The sequence below is a fragment of the Dendrobates tinctorius genome, unplaced genomic scaffold, assembly GCF_039654945.1.
Source record: "Dendrobates tinctorius isolate UK_male_01 unplaced genomic scaffold, ASM3965494v1 ptg000029l, whole genome shotgun sequence".
NCBI classification, from domain to species: domain Eukaryota; kingdom Metazoa; phylum Chordata; class Amphibia; order Anura; family Dendrobatidae; genus Dendrobates; species Dendrobates tinctorius.
The window spans coordinates 31368891-31384496 of record NW_027361697.1 but is presented as its reverse complement, the minus strand read 5'-3'; the positions used below and the strand labels follow the sequence as shown (position 1 = coordinate 31384496).

Below are 15606 nucleotides of genomic sequence, written 5' to 3'. Positions count from 1 at the left end.
TCATCCCCATCATCCTCCTCCTCCTCCTCCTCCTCTTCTTCCTCCACTTCGTCCAGGAGAGGTCCCTGAGCAGACAATGGCTGAATGTCATCAAGGATTCCCTCCTCCTCTTCCTCCTCATCAACATTGGCTGCAGACGCCTGCTCCTTAAGGTGCGTCAAAGTTTGCATGAGCAGACGCATAAGTGGGATGCTCATGCTTAGGATGGCGTCGTCTGCGCTTACCAGCCGTGTGCATTCCTCAAAACACTGAAGGACTTTACAAAGGTCTTTCAGCTTCGACCACTGCACGCCTGTCAACTCCATGTCTGCTCTCAAAGTGCCTGGCCGTGTATCCTCCCACAAATGCATTATGGCCTGCCTCTGCTCGCACAGCCGCTCCACCATGTGCAGGGTGGAGTTCCACCTTGTTGCAATGTCGATAATGAGGCGGTGGTTGGGAAGGTGGAGCAATCACTGCAGCTTCTGCATACGAACGGAGTGTACAGGCGACCGGCGGATGTGCGCGCACAGTCTTCGCACCTTCTGGAGCAGGGCTGTTAACTCCGGATAATTTTTGAGGAAGCACTGCACCACCAGGTTCAATGTGTGAGCCAAGCAAGGTATGTGGCTGAGTTTTGAAAGGGCTATGGCTGCCACAAAATTACGGCCGTTATCACTAACCACCTTGCCTGCCTCAAGATGTACACTGCCCAGCCATGACTCAGTTTGTCGCTTCAAGTACTCGGCCAGCACCTCGGCGGTGTGTCTGTCGCCCAAACACATCATCTGCAACACAGCCTGCTGACGCTTTCCACTAGCTGCTCGATAGGGGGACACATCGTGTGCAACAGTGGCAGCTGCAGATGGAGTGCTCGTACGACTGCGCTCTGTGGACGAGCTTTCGCTTCTGGAGGAGGAGGAGGAGGAGGAGGGTCGAACGCCTACAGCCAACTGTTAAATATTTCACGCATCCGTTCATTCCTCACCCAAGAATCTGCAAAAACCCTAGTCCATGCCCTCATCATCTCTCGCCTTGACTACTGCAACCTCATGCTCTGTGGCCTCCCCTCAAACACTCTCGCACCCCTCCAATCTATTCTAAACTCTGCTGCCCGACTAATCCACCTGTCCCCCCGCTATTCCCCAGCTTCTCCCCTCTGTCAATCCCTTCACTGGCTCCCAATTGCCCAGAGACTCCATTACAAAACCCTAACCATGACATACAAAGCCATCCACAACTTGTCTCCTCCATACATCTGTGACCTCGTCTCCCGGTACTTTCCTGCACGCAACTTCCGATCCTCACAAGATCTCCTTCTCTACTCCTGTCTTATCTCCTCTTCCCACAATCGCATACAAGATTTCTCTCGCGCATCACCCCTACTCTGGAACTCTCTACCACAACATATCAGACTCTCACCTACCATCGAAACCTTCAAAAAGAGCCTGAAGACCCACCTCTTCCGACAAGCCTATAACCTGCAGTAACCACCGATCGACCAAACCGCTGCACGACCAGCTCTACCCTCGCCTACTGTATTATCACCCATCCCTTGAAGATTGTGAGCCCTCGCGGGCAGGGTCCTCTCTCCTCCTGTACCAGTTATGACTTGTATTGTTTAAGATTATTGTACTTGTTTTTATGTATACCGCTCCTCACATGTAAAGCGCCATGGAATAAATGGCGCTAGAACAATAAATAATAATAATAATAATAATATTAACTGTTTCTTATACCGTGGGCTAGGCAGCACTGTCCCACCACCGCTGTCCCCTGTGGACCCTGCATCCACCACATTAACCCAGTGCGCAGTGATGGACACGTAACGGCCCTGGCCATGCCGACTGGACCATGCATCAGTTGTGAGGTGCACCTTTCCGCTCACTGACTGCTTGAGTGCATGGACAATGCGGTCTTTCACATGATGGTGGAGGGCTGGGATGGCTTTGCGAGAGAAGAAGTGGCGACTGGGTAGGTCATAGCGTGGTACTGCATAGGCCATGAGTTCGCGGAAAGCTGTGCTTTCCACCAACCGAAAGGGCATCATCTCAAACGAGATTAGTTTGGCAATGTGGGCGTTCAAACCCAGTGTACGCGGATGAGAGACTGAGTACTTTCTTGACCTACTCATAGTGTCTGGGAGGGTGAGCTGGACTTGAGAGCTGCATATGGTGGAAGTAGCGGTGGACAGGGCAGACTGAGAGAGGGTTGATGATGGTGATGGAGTTGGTGTTCTTTCTGATGGCCTAGAATCAGTCTTTCGTTGATATAACAGTGGGATTCCCTGACTGCTGTGGCCTTGCAACGACACCTCAACATTTGCTGCTGTGCTAACCGGTGGGCTTACAGTGGGGGAAACAATGTAGCGTTGCTGACTACCTTCGTTGTGATCAGTTGCACATGTGGCACTTGAGGTTTGGTGTTGTGTCCACGCTTGCAAGTGCATGCTGGTTAAATGTCTAAGCATGCAACTGGTATTCAAATTTTTCAGATTTTTCCCTCGGCTAAAGGTCTTTGCGCACTTCTTACAGATAACCTTGGCCTGATCATGAGGATTTTGTTCAAAAAAGTGCCACACTGCACTCTTCCTACTTTGGCAGACATTTTGCGGCCTAGCACGCTGTGATCTTTTGACCCTCTGGACAAGCTGTCCAGCAACTCTTTTGATGTTTGGACCTGTCTTTGGAGTGCTCTGGGCCTGCCAGATAACAGCTGTTGCGATGTTGATGTCTGCTGTGGATGCTCCTCATCTGAGCTATTGGAAGCAGCACCCTCTTCCCCCAATGGATGCCAATCTGGGTCAACAACTGGGTCATCCATCACCTCCTCTTCTATGTCATGTGCACCTTTCTCTGTGTCACCGTGTATGGTGGTATAGTGTGCGGGAAGGGGCACCTGAGTCTCATCAGGGTCAAAATCTGGCTCTGTACACTGCGAGGACAATGTAGTGCTCTGAGTGAATGTACCAGCAGAATCATGCATCAGCGGCTGTGCATCAGTGCACTCCATGTCAGATTCATCTTGGCCTGGGTAATTCACCATTTGACTTGATAATCCAGGCATGGTATGTGAAAACAGCTCCATGGAGTAATCAGTAGTATGGCCTGCGTCATCCTTCAATCTTGGTTGGGGTGAAGGACACAAGGAAAGGTGTGGTTCATGAACATGAGCCTCCAATGACGACTCAGTGCTTTTACTTTTTACAATTGAAGAAGAGGAGGCGATAGAGCTGGAGGCTGAGTCAGCAATGTAAGACAAAACTTTTTCCTGATGCTCTGCCTTTAAAAGCGGTTTGCCAACTCCTAGAAAACTAAGCGTTCGAGGCCTTATGTAGCCAGACGATGACGCAGGGTCAGCACCTCCTGCATTCGGTCCTATTTTGCTCTTGCCACTACCATCAGATCCACCACCAACACCATCATTACCAGCTGCCAACCCCCGCCCAATTCCACGGCCCCTTCCACCAGCCTTCCTCATTTTTGGTAGAAATGTAGACAAAATCCAACAAACTATATAGTAATGTAAAACAAGGTAAAAGGTGTCTATAGGACAGGGGAGATTTAGAATTTCTGCACACACTTGTGGACAGTGGACACTTTTGGATTGTGTGAGGCCCACTGATATCTGAGCGCTATGTGACACGCTCGATGGCACAGCTGCCTGTGACCAAAGTGACGAGAGGATAATGGAGATTTTGAATCTCTGTGTACACTTTTGGACACTGGACACTTGTGGATTGTGTGAGGCCCACTGATATCTGAGCGCTATGTGACACGCTCGATGGCACAGCTGCCTGTGACCAAAGTGACGAGAGGATAATGGAGATTTTGAATCTCTGCGTACACTTTTGGACACTGGACACTTGTAGATTGTGTGAGGCCCACTGATATCTGAGCGCTATGTGACACGCTCGATGGCACAGCTGCCTGTGACCAAAGTGACGAGAGGATAATGGAGATTTTGAATCTCTGCGTACACTTTTGGACACTGGACACTTGTGGATTGTGTGAGGCCCACTGATATCTGAGCGCTATGTGACACGCTCGATGGCACAGCTGCCTGTGACCAAAGTGACGAGAGGATAATGGAGATTTTGAATCTCTGCGTACACTTTTGGACACTGGACACTTGTAGATTGTGTGAGGCCCACTGATATCTGAGCGCTATGTGACACGCTCGATGGCACAGCTGCCTGTGACCAAAGTGACGAGAGGATAATGGAGATTTTGAATCTCTGCGTACACTTTTGGACACTGGACACTTGTGGATTGTGTGAGGCCCACTGATATCTGAGCGCTATGTGACACGCTCGATGGCACAGCTGCCTGTGACCAAAGTGACGAGAGGATAATGGAGATTTTGAATCTCTGCGTACACTTTTGGACACTGGACACTTGTGGATTGTGTGAGGCCCACTGATATCTGAGCGCTATGTGACACGCTCGATGGCACAGCTGCCTGTGACCAAAGTGACGAGAGGATAATGGAGATTTTGAATCTCTGCGTACACTTTTGGACACTGGACACTTGTGGATTGTGTGAGGCCCACTGATATCTGAGCGCTATGTGACACGCTCGATGGCACAGCTGCCTGTGACCAAAGTGACGAGAGGATAATGGAGATTTTGAATCTCTGCGTACACTTTTGGACACTGGACACTTGTAGATTGTGTGAGGCCCACTGATATCTGAGCGCTATGTGACACGCTCGATGGCACAGCTGCCTGTGACCAAAGTGACGAGAGGATAATGGAGATTTTGATTCTCTGCGTACACTTTTGGACACTGGACACTTGTAGATTGTGTGAGGCCCACTGATATCTGAGCGCTATGTGACACGCTCGATGGCACAGCTGCCTGTGACCAAAGTGACGAGAGGATAATGGAGATTTTAAATCTCTGCGTACACTTTTGGACACTGGACACTTGTGGATTGTGTGAGGCCCACTGATATCTGAGCGCTATGTGACACGCTCGATGGCACAGCTGCCTGTGACCAAAGTGACGAGAGGATAATGGAGATTTTGAATCTCTGCGTACACTTTTGGACACTGGACACTTGTAGATTGTGTGAGGCCCACTGATATCTGAGCGCTATGTGACACGCTCGATGGCACAGCTGCCTGTGACCAAAGTGACGAGAGGATAATGGAGATTTTGAATCTCTGCGTACACTTTTGGACACTGGACACTTGTGGATTGTGTGAGGCCCACTGATATCTGAGCGCTATGTGACACGCTCGATGGCACAGCTGCCTGTGACCAAAGTGACGAGAGGATAATGGAGATTTTGAATCTCTGCGTACACTTTTGGACACTGGACACTTGTGGATTGTGTGAGGCCCACTGATATCTGAGCGCTATGTGACACGCTCGATGGCACAGCTGCCTGTGACCAAAGTGACGAGAGGATAATGGAGATTTTGATTCTCTGCGTACACTTTTGGACACTGGACACTTGTAGATTGTGTGAGGCCCACTGATATCTGAGCGCTATGTGACACGCTCGATGGCACAGCTGCCTGTGACCAAAGTGACGAGAGGATAATGGAGATTTTGAATCTCTGCGTACACTTTTGGACACTGGACACTTGTGGATTGTGTGAGGCCCACTGATATCTGAGCGCTATGTGACACGCTCGATGGCACAGCTGCCTGTGACCAAAGTGACGAGAGGATAATGGAGATTTTGAATCTCTGCGTACACTTTTGGACACTGGACACTTGTGGATTGTGTGAGGCCCACTGATATCTGAGCGCTATGTGACACGCTCGATGGCACAGCTGCCTGTGACCAAAGTGACGAGAGGATAATGGAGATTTTGAATCTCTGCGTACACTTTTGGACACTGGACACTTGTGGATTGTGTGAGGCCCACTGATATCTGAGCGCTATGTGACACGCTCGATGGCACAGCTGTGACCAAAGTGACTAGAGGATAAGGGAGATTGGATTGCTTTTAAAAAAGCAGTTTGCGGAGCAGTGGGTAAACAGCAATGCCAGCGTGTCAGGAAGCCTTAGAAGGCAGCCCAACAACCAACACCACTGATACACCACAATATAGCCTCCCCTTGCACTGCACACACAGTGTCTTGTGTGTTGTGCAGGCCAAATCGCTAGCAGCAGAAGCAGTTCTTTTGTCTTCTTCCCTGCCTAACGCTCTCCCTACAGAATCAGCAGCAACCTCTCCCTATACTAAGATCGGCAGAAGTAAGATGGCGGTCGGCGTGCACGCCCTTTTATACCCCCTGTGACGCCCACCAAAGCAAGCCAATCACTTGCATGCCCTTCTGAAAGATGGTGGTGACCCGTGCCTAGGTCATCACGTTGCCCACAGTGTCCGTGGATCCTGATTGGCTGAAAAAGAGCGCAAAACAAACTTTTGAAACGCGACTTTGGCGCGTAAGTCGCTGACCTCGTGGCCGACCTCATCCTAGGGTCGGGTTTCGTTTCATGAAACCCGACTTTGCCAAAAGTCGGCGACTTTTGAATTTTTTCGACCCGTTTCGCTCAACTCTAGTCGTTACCCATTAAAACTAGAGGTTTGTGGTGGCTGTGCGCATGCTGCATCAGGTACAATACTCTCAGGGAGTTGTCTTTCCCCTCCCTACCCCTCACAAAACCCACCTGCTCCGGAGAGATGAGTGTGTCTAGGATCAGGCTAATCCTTGTGGCCATCATCTTTGCAAATATTTTTAGAATATTATTTAATAGTGAGATCGGTCTATACTTGCTGCACAGTTCGGGATCTCTGCCCTCTTTGAGTATTAAGGAGATATGTGCTTCCAGGGTTTGTCTCACAAAAGCCCCACCACCCAATACATCATTGCACACAGCTTTAATAAGTACGGGCCCAACCTGTCCAGAAAAGCCTTATAGTAGGATGTCAGGAGGCCGTCTGGACCCGGGCTCTTGCCCATAGGGCGTTCCGACAGGGTGAGTCCATCTATATTTTGATGTCAGTAACTGAAAGTGCCATTTAAATGAATAAGCAGCTGTAATTGGAGCTATCTCTGGTTTCTGCTGTTACAGGCAGATACCGGCTGTACAACACAACCTACATCTGCCAGGTATGGTGTGGGCTCAGTTCCGATGCCCACAGTATATTACCAGCCCTGATGTAGGAAATGCTATTTTATCTTGTGTCAGGATGAAGTTAAAACAATGGGCAAAGCCATTAGGAAAGCCATATACACTATTGGTGTCTGTGTCATCACTGCTCTTCTAGTTTCGGGGGACACTCCATTAAAAAAATCTAACACTTGTAATTTGCCATCAATGCATTTAGCATTGAACATGCCGTCCTAGATCACAGCGGCGGTCCCAACTCATAGGCAGGCACGTATGTGTTACTGATGTGGATAATCACAAGATAATTACAGCGTTCCATGTTGAAGATTTTCATTAGGAAAACTTTACCTGCTGGAATCAAGTTCCATGTAAGTGGGTTTAAAATGAGTCTGCCAACAGGTTACGAAAGTTGCCTTATTGATGTGTGTAAGTGCATACCTTTGCACATGACATCTTATGTCCTATGCTATATTGCATGTATCTAACAGACTTTATATAGTGTTCTTCCTTTGCCGCATATTACTAGCCATGAACTGCTGTTATCCAAAATTGCTGATTGTACTATATAAACTAGCTTATGTATTGTTTAGTGCTGCTATTGTAATGTGGGGTGCAGCAACTAAGGTATGGTAAATATGCTAAATATGGAGCAATACTTGGAAAAATGCTGCATAAGTGATGCAAGTAAGTAGTGATAATCTTATGGCAGCCTCACCTCACTCGAATAATTGTTACAGTTAATAATTTGTCACTGATAGTTCAAAGCGCTAAAGTTCCGCTCATTAGGAAGGAGGTTTGCACTCTATCCTATAAGAGGTAATATAATATATTGCTCTTGAGACAGCTGGATTAGGGGACAGCATTGAGTAATAATTACAATGCATACCCAGACTATGAAAATATTCATAGTTGAGAGACCTCAGTGGTTGATACCTTTTAATGGCTAACTGAAAAGATGGTAACACATTGCAAACTTTCGAGACTACTCAGGTCTCTTCATCAGGCATTGACCTGAGTAGTCTCGAAAGCTTGCAATGTGTTACCATCTTTTCAGTTAGCCATTAAAAGGTATCAACCACTGAGGACTCTCAATTATGAATATTTTTCTATCTACTGGCTAACATGGTGCAAAGATATATATCTTTCCTGTACCCAGACTATGTGACAGACTATAAAAGAATACAGTTTCCTATCAGTAGAGATCATACAGAAACAGAAAGAAAGCATGGCAGGAGGAGGGAGAATGTTTGAATCTGGGTCATAGGTGGCTAATAGTTGGGGTCAGTAGTATTTGCAATATTTTATGGGCCACCCCAGAGCAATAGAGAGGGTCTCAGAAGAGAATGAGCCATTATTACTGTGTAGTTTGGGAATCCATCCCACTTGGGAGAACCAACACTGTAGACCACACTGAAAACAGAAAAAGTAAGGAGCAAACAAATCCCAAATAAATATATCAAAAAGTATTTTATTACGTAATATAGTCCAACAACATAAATTACATAGATAACATGAAAAAAGACAAAGTGTATAGTTAATAAACACAGGTAAAAATGAATGGTCCCACAAGAAAAAGTAAAATGGCAAGGGAGAGCCCAGAAGTAGCAGCAAATCATGTAAAGTGCCAGTGCAAATGCAGTAATTACTCCACCTATAGAAGGCAATACCAGTCCATGTATCAAACTTAAATGCTAAATGTATTACACATTAGAGGTAATGAGGTATATATCGCTTTAAGTGAACAAAGACCAGAAATATCAAAGCTACATACCAAGTACCACAGTTATAACCCAGCAAAAGGCCAAAGAGTGTATTACACTTCCTAAAAATTTTTGCGGTGGGTAACGCTTTAAGAGATCAAAAAACTGCAAAAAGTTAAACTACGTTGAGTTCTCACTCTTTGTATCCATTAGGGACCAGACAGTCGCTGCCCCTTTTAACCATGTTTGGGAATCCATCCCACTTAAGAGAAACAACACTGTAGACCACACTGCCACCACAGTGGGGAGCAAAGAAGCTTATTCTGTTGAGTGAGGAGTGCATATAACCAATAAGCAAGGGTTAGCTGTCCTAGCCACAAGGGACTGGTAGATTGCCACACCAGAGAAAATACATAGGTTGATGCCTGTGAATAAAGAGTTTCGTTACCACTGAGTAATAGTAATTGAGAAGAGTGTTGATGAGAACCTTGTAGCCCTATGGCATGTATCACAACACCAGGCTGTTTCATAGAAAAACCATTGCCGTTGGGTAGCTTGCTGTGGCAATAAAAAGCACTCACTCATAAGGCTCATTCACATGACTGTATTTTCAGTCCGAGTGCGGACTGTGAAAAAACGGCCAGCACGAGAACTAATGTTATTCAATTCTTTTCACTTAATGAATCAGCGTGTGAAAAAAATTGCCGCATGCACTAGTTTTTTCCATAAATTGGATGAGACTACGGGTGCACAAATTAAATCGGATGCCCTATGGAGCAAAAGTATAGCATTCATTGTTTAGGAATAAATTGAAATTCTGTAAGACAGGAAACTGTTTATTGTCTTGTAAATGATTAACAGCTGAGCTGTAAAACACAGATTGCATAGAGACTGCACAAGGATGAAAAGTTAAGGGCCTGTCACACTAAGCGATATCGCCAGCAATATCGCTATAACTTGTGACGTTATAGCGATATTACTAGCGATATCGCTGTGTGTGATACTTACCTACAACCGGCTCCCCCGCTGGTTATCGCTGATCGCGCGAGAACGTCCAGGACTGTTTCTCGTCGTCAGCTTCCTGCAGCGCTTCCTGTTGTGACGACGAGCGACAAGTGGAGCCGGGCGGGAGGACGCAGGATCGCCTGGTGTGACAGGTAAGTAGCGACCCCTGTCCCCAGCGATGTCGCTAGTGAGATCTGCCTGTGTGGCAGCTCACTAGCGACCACTTAGCGATGCACCAGCAATCCTGACCTCGTCATATCGCTGGTCGGGATCGCTGGTACATCGCTAAGTGTGACAGTACCAAAATTGTCCGAGCTGTCTGGATGAAACACAGAGTGATTAGCGATTTTTTTTATATGGTATTGTGGCGCCCCTGAGGCTCAGTCGCCACAGAGGTACCGCACTTTCTCCTAAGGTGTGGTGCCCCACCATCCATGTAAGTTGGAGTCTCCTGACCATGCTCCAACACTCGCACCCCACACAATAGAGTAGTTCAGCACAACCACATTGCGGCTCTTTGCTTAGAGTTCCCTTTGGTGGTTCCCTGCTTGGAACACTAAACGTGCTGGGAGGTGGGTGGAGTTGAGAATACACATAAAAGAGTGGGAAGGTTTTAGGACTGAGGTCAGTCAGTCGGGCAGTCAGACGGGGAGTCTGAGAGAGGAAGCCGCTCGGAGAGGAGTGGGGATCCCTTGAAGAGGGATGGAGGAAGGAGTGCTGCAGCTGCCTCAGTGATCTGAGCCAGCTGGCACGGGAAAGGAAAAGAAGGAGAAAGACATTGAACCGAAGCCTGAGCTTCCATAGGAGGGAAAGACAAGTATAGAACGTAGGAGTGAAAGGGAACACAGAGGACGTGGGTTAGAGGAAGAACCCTGCCTAGAAGTTCTAAGTACAAGGCCGGGGCCCGGTCCCTGAGGTTGTATAGACACTAATGGTTCTGCAGCAGACACCGGAGGAGTAGTGGGCTGTAAATGCACTACTCCCATCTAAGACTTGGGGGCAAAACAGCAACACGGATAGAGAGCTGGGACTCAGGAGTAGAGAGTCCCCGAAGCAGGCTACAGCTGTCTGCCATACAAGTAGAGTTCTTGGGAACATCTGTCAGGAGGAACTCCAGTATAACTCAGTACTAGGAGATCTTCACACTTAAAGGCGCTATAGAGGAGACGTTCAGAAAAGGCACATAAGTTGGCGGAGTGTTGGAAGGGAGCATTCCATCTTGCCTGGAGGTTGACTGAGTCCCTGACCTGGAGGACACGGCACAGAAGCGGGCACTACAGACTGTGAGTAAAGCTTTGGAACTACATGCCCTGGTGTCCTCCATTTCTTCCTGCGTCCGTCCGCCTGGCACTGCTACATCCCCTGCGCCAAACACTACACCATCTAGGTGTCTCTTCACCTATCCTGCCCTGGGACAACAGCCCTGCCTGTGGAGGGCTATAACATCTTTGCTGCACCATACCATCAGTCCCAGCGGATCTGCATGCAGCGTCGGCTTAACACTTCCCTTGCTGAGTACCACAGGTGGCGTCACAAACTATTCATCGTACTACATTCCACCATTCACATCTTCCTATTACTTGGGCGCCCAGGGCCACGGTCCGGGTCACTGCTGCTGTGACACGTCCCACTGATACCGGCCAGGTACCGAGTACCCCACAGCCCTGGGAGGGCGACCCAGTATCGTAAACATGTACCAGCCCAATAGAGATTAAAAGTATACATTTTTGTCCTATGGATAGATTTTGATGGTCTGGGACTTTTCATGGTGCATACAAATAATGTACAGCCTTAGTACAGTTTGTAGAATTCGTATGCCCAATACCAATTCACATTCTACCATCGAATACTAGGGATAGATATAATATGTCCATGCAACACAGAAAGAGTCCAAATATCCAAGACCTCCTTGGCTCAGATGTTATTTAGGGGCGGCATGATGGCTCTGTGGTCAGCACTGCAGCCTGGGGGCCTGGGTTCAAATCCCACCAAGGACAACATCTGCAAGGAGTTTGTATGTTCTCCCCGTGTTTGTGTGGGTTTCCTCTGGGTACTTCGGTTTCCTCCCACACTCCAAAGACATACTGATAGGGAATTTAGATTGTGAGCCCTATTGGGAACAGCGAGGAAAATGTGTGCAAACTGTAAAGCGCTGTGGAATACGTTAGCGCTATATAAAGATTATTATTTAGACAATGAGTGGACAAAGGCAATGTGGAAACGATTTTTCCGCTTCTGTTAAGGAACTAGTTGAATGAAGGACTTGTTGCCAGAGATCGAAATCTACTCTCTCTTGGGGCTGTAGCAGAAATATAAATTTAAAAAAACACATGTACGGTACTTAGTAAATTATTGCCTTAGGTTCACAAATATAAAATGCTATTTCCTCATGCTGCTTTGTGATTTACATAGAGCCTCATTGGAAAAGGTCACACTAGGATAGATTAGATAGAGGGAGATAGCACCAAATTACCATCCATTCTACCTGAAAGAGTAGTTTCAATTCTTTTGAACGACAAAATGTCCTGTCCTGAAAATATTTAAATTTTTCTTGGTATATCTCTGTTTGTTCTGACCCAAAGTTAGATTACGTGATCAACAGTGAGGTCGAATTGAGAGACTAGCCCCTCCAAATATCGAGCGATTAGAGAAAAGAAATGCACACTTGTGAGCAATCGGATTATGTTTATTTTTCTTTGACTACTTCTTCATATACCATCTACAGACAATGTAATGTCCATTTAGGAATCTCCACCTGCCATCCCCTTCTGTAAACATGTTGTGATAACTTTTGTTTATCATGTACCCATAACACAGTTTTCACTGACCCTCAAAACATTGCATGTGAGATAAGAAAGTATTAGACCAAGTATGCAGCCTTGAATTGGAGACTATAAGACTGGTTACTGCAAAACAAAATGTAGAACAGAGAGGAAAAACATTTAACCCTTCTTGATCAGTCTATATACACACACTCACGTGTTGTAATGCTGATAGTTCCTGGAAACTAAGATCAAACGTGGTTATGAAATTGTGGTGGTAAATCTTTTATTGCAGCTCATAGATTCCTAAATAACATAAGTGTCATCATGTTTCTTTTTCAGCTTCACGATATGACCTGCGAGTGAGCACAAAACTAAGAGATCTGAGGGACAATTTTAAAAACTCAAGTGTGGTTGATATCTCGAGCATCGCCCCGCAACTGTTTGGATCCCGTGAAAAATTCACTTTTGAACCTGGAATTATGATTGAAGAAAATGAAACTGTGCTTTATTTTGCTTTGACTGCTATTAATAAGGACAATCAAGAGTCAGATATTTCTAATATAGCACATACTAAAGTCTTGACCAACATAACTCCAGAATCTTCTACTGTCCTATTCGGAACAACACGCCCTGGCACCTCTGTACCGCCACCTCAAACCATTACTACAGAAAATAGCGCGCGCACACCAACCAGTGACAAGTTACGCTCTACTGAGACCATTACTACAGACATATACTCCACTATACAGACAACTGAGGAGGATCCCAGTTCATCAATACATAGCAGTCGTGTTATACCCACTGATTACACTAATCCAACAGTTAGCAGTACAGACACACCGGATGCTGACACTCCTGACAATACTGTACCTAATTATACAGGTAGTTTCCAAACTCTGATAAGTATATCGTCACCTCCCAATGATAACTTGACGTTGACTGAAACAAACTTGCCACCGATTGGAAGCCTAATAACACCAACTACTGGTATTTACCAACCAACTCATAGCACAGAGTCAGATGTCAAAACACTCATCTCAATATATAGCACTATCATCCCAACAGATGATACATTGTCTGTTTTTAGCAACTCTGTGCCGTCTAAAAGTGTAATACCATCATCTGATGACACTTTGCCACCCACCACTAGTGACTCAATATCACCAACTACTAGTTTGATGCCAACTGACAATAGTGATACTACCATTTCTTCCACACTGTCGACTTTGATTGGGACAGTTCCTCCAACTCTCTTTACAGAACCCCCAAATGAATACACCAGCACAACGACTGACACCTCTTTAACACCAATGGACTTCACATTTGGCAGCACTATCCCCCAAATCAGTGACACAGTAACTGTTACCAGTAGGCTGATCTCTAACAATACAAGTAGCATTCCCACATCAGTTACAAAAATGAGTTCCTCTGCTTCTAATATAAATGTAACCGTTGTAGTAGTGGTTGTGTGCGTTGCAGCAATTTTAATCTGTATCATAATATGTGTTACCATCTACTGTGTAAAAAAATCCACAAGTGGTTCATTCACATCCATATTAGCTTAATGATAATAATCAAAAAATACAGGCTAAATTCATTAAATTATATGAGTTTTAAAAAATCTAAGCAGTGATATGTATGTCACCTGTCCATTAATTTTCAATAGAAGACTCAGTACCCTGGTATGTTCTCAGTGTTCACTATCAATAACCTAGAAGTGATATTTGGGATTTTTTAAAAAAAAGGTATTTCATTAGTTAGAAACAGCATCACTCTTGCCCATGGACTGTCTGATATTGCTACCGGGCGTCAATTAAAGTCTTTCTGTAATGTCAGATAACGATTCAGAAAAAGCTGTTGTGTGTGCCCATAAGAGAAAATGCTATTTCTGGCTTTGGTACAAATTGTATCCTTAATTTTTCATCAGTTTTACCTTCTGCAAGCTCTATCTCTAATTTTCATTTCTCTCTGAGCTGGTGGGTAGAGAGTAGCTCCTCTGATGCACAAAATCTATACAGATAAGACAGAGAAATAGATTACTGATTGTTCTATGTAGTGCACAAACAGAAACATCACATCATCATCAGCATGCTAAATATTATACAGCAGTACTGAGCTGTGTGGCTGTGAGTCCAGTGCTGAAGTAAAATAAATTTGCTAGATGATGCAGCATGAACTGCCCATGTCTGCATGGTCTCTTACTGCATTGATTGCAACAAACTCCTCCTTTCATTCCCCTCGCCATAGACCTCAATATGCTATGTAACCTGACACTTCTCTGTGCTGGCAGTCTGTATTGCTTTGACCACGATGGTTCTGAGCTTTCAGGAGTCAGGGGGGAGAGTGGAAGAAATGGCTCATAAGTATGGAAATAAGCATATTTTTCCCATATAATATATTACAAAGTTTCTTATTTTCACCTACACTATTAATTTATGCAAAGTTTGTTGAAACAACAGTGGCCATAGAATGCGTATTGGGGGTCTTTTAGGCCCCCATGCTTACTTTTTTGCTATTATCTGCAAAATTACTTAAGTTAGAATTTTGAAACTCCAGGTAATCCTCAAGTATGTCATTGTTGGTAATATCCAGTTGTCCATATAATTTTTTTCATAGGCATTTCGGTGTAACAATGCTTTTTTGGTGAAAACCACATCTGTACGGACTGGGGGCCTTTTAGGCCCCCATTTATTTTTTATCATGTTCTCAGTAGTGTTTGTGTCTCAAGTTACTTTATTTGTACTCAGTATGCTGGTGGAGGGGCCAGGGTGTGGATAATGCCATATGAGGATGTCATGTGGTTTTTGGAGGGAGAGATAAGGCCATGAAAAATTATAATTATAATTTTGTTTACTAATCATATTTTATTTAGCAGTTTTAAAATAAATTTGTAAGAGTTATATAAGTGTATTTTTCCATATGATTTGCATGGGGGCCTAAAAGGCCCCCAGTACATTAATATGAAGATTTCTGATGTCATGCATTCTAGGGTTAAGTGAATGGGACTATGCAAAATATAGTCCATGTACAAGAGTGCCATTGTATCTGGAAAAAGAAAACACTTATTTACCCAATCTCACAA

At 45.3% G+C, this 15606-nt stretch overlaps 1 protein-coding gene across 1 annotated transcript in view; it reads left to right on the top strand.

Annotated features, from left to right (window-relative positions):
- The window catches only part of LOC141086029 (calcium-activated chloride channel regulator 1-like), a 134956-nt gene extending 120212 nt beyond the window's left edge, over nucleotides 1-14744 (top strand). The window contains exon 16 of the mRNA XM_073571762.1: nucleotides 12864-14744. Within this exon, the coding sequence (XP_073427863.1) occupies nucleotides 12864-14089 (1226 nt within the window). The 3' untranslated portion in view covers nucleotides 14090-14744. The remainder of the gene's footprint in view (nucleotides 1-12863) is intronic.
- The last annotated feature ends 862 nt before the right edge of the window (nucleotides 14745-15606 follow it).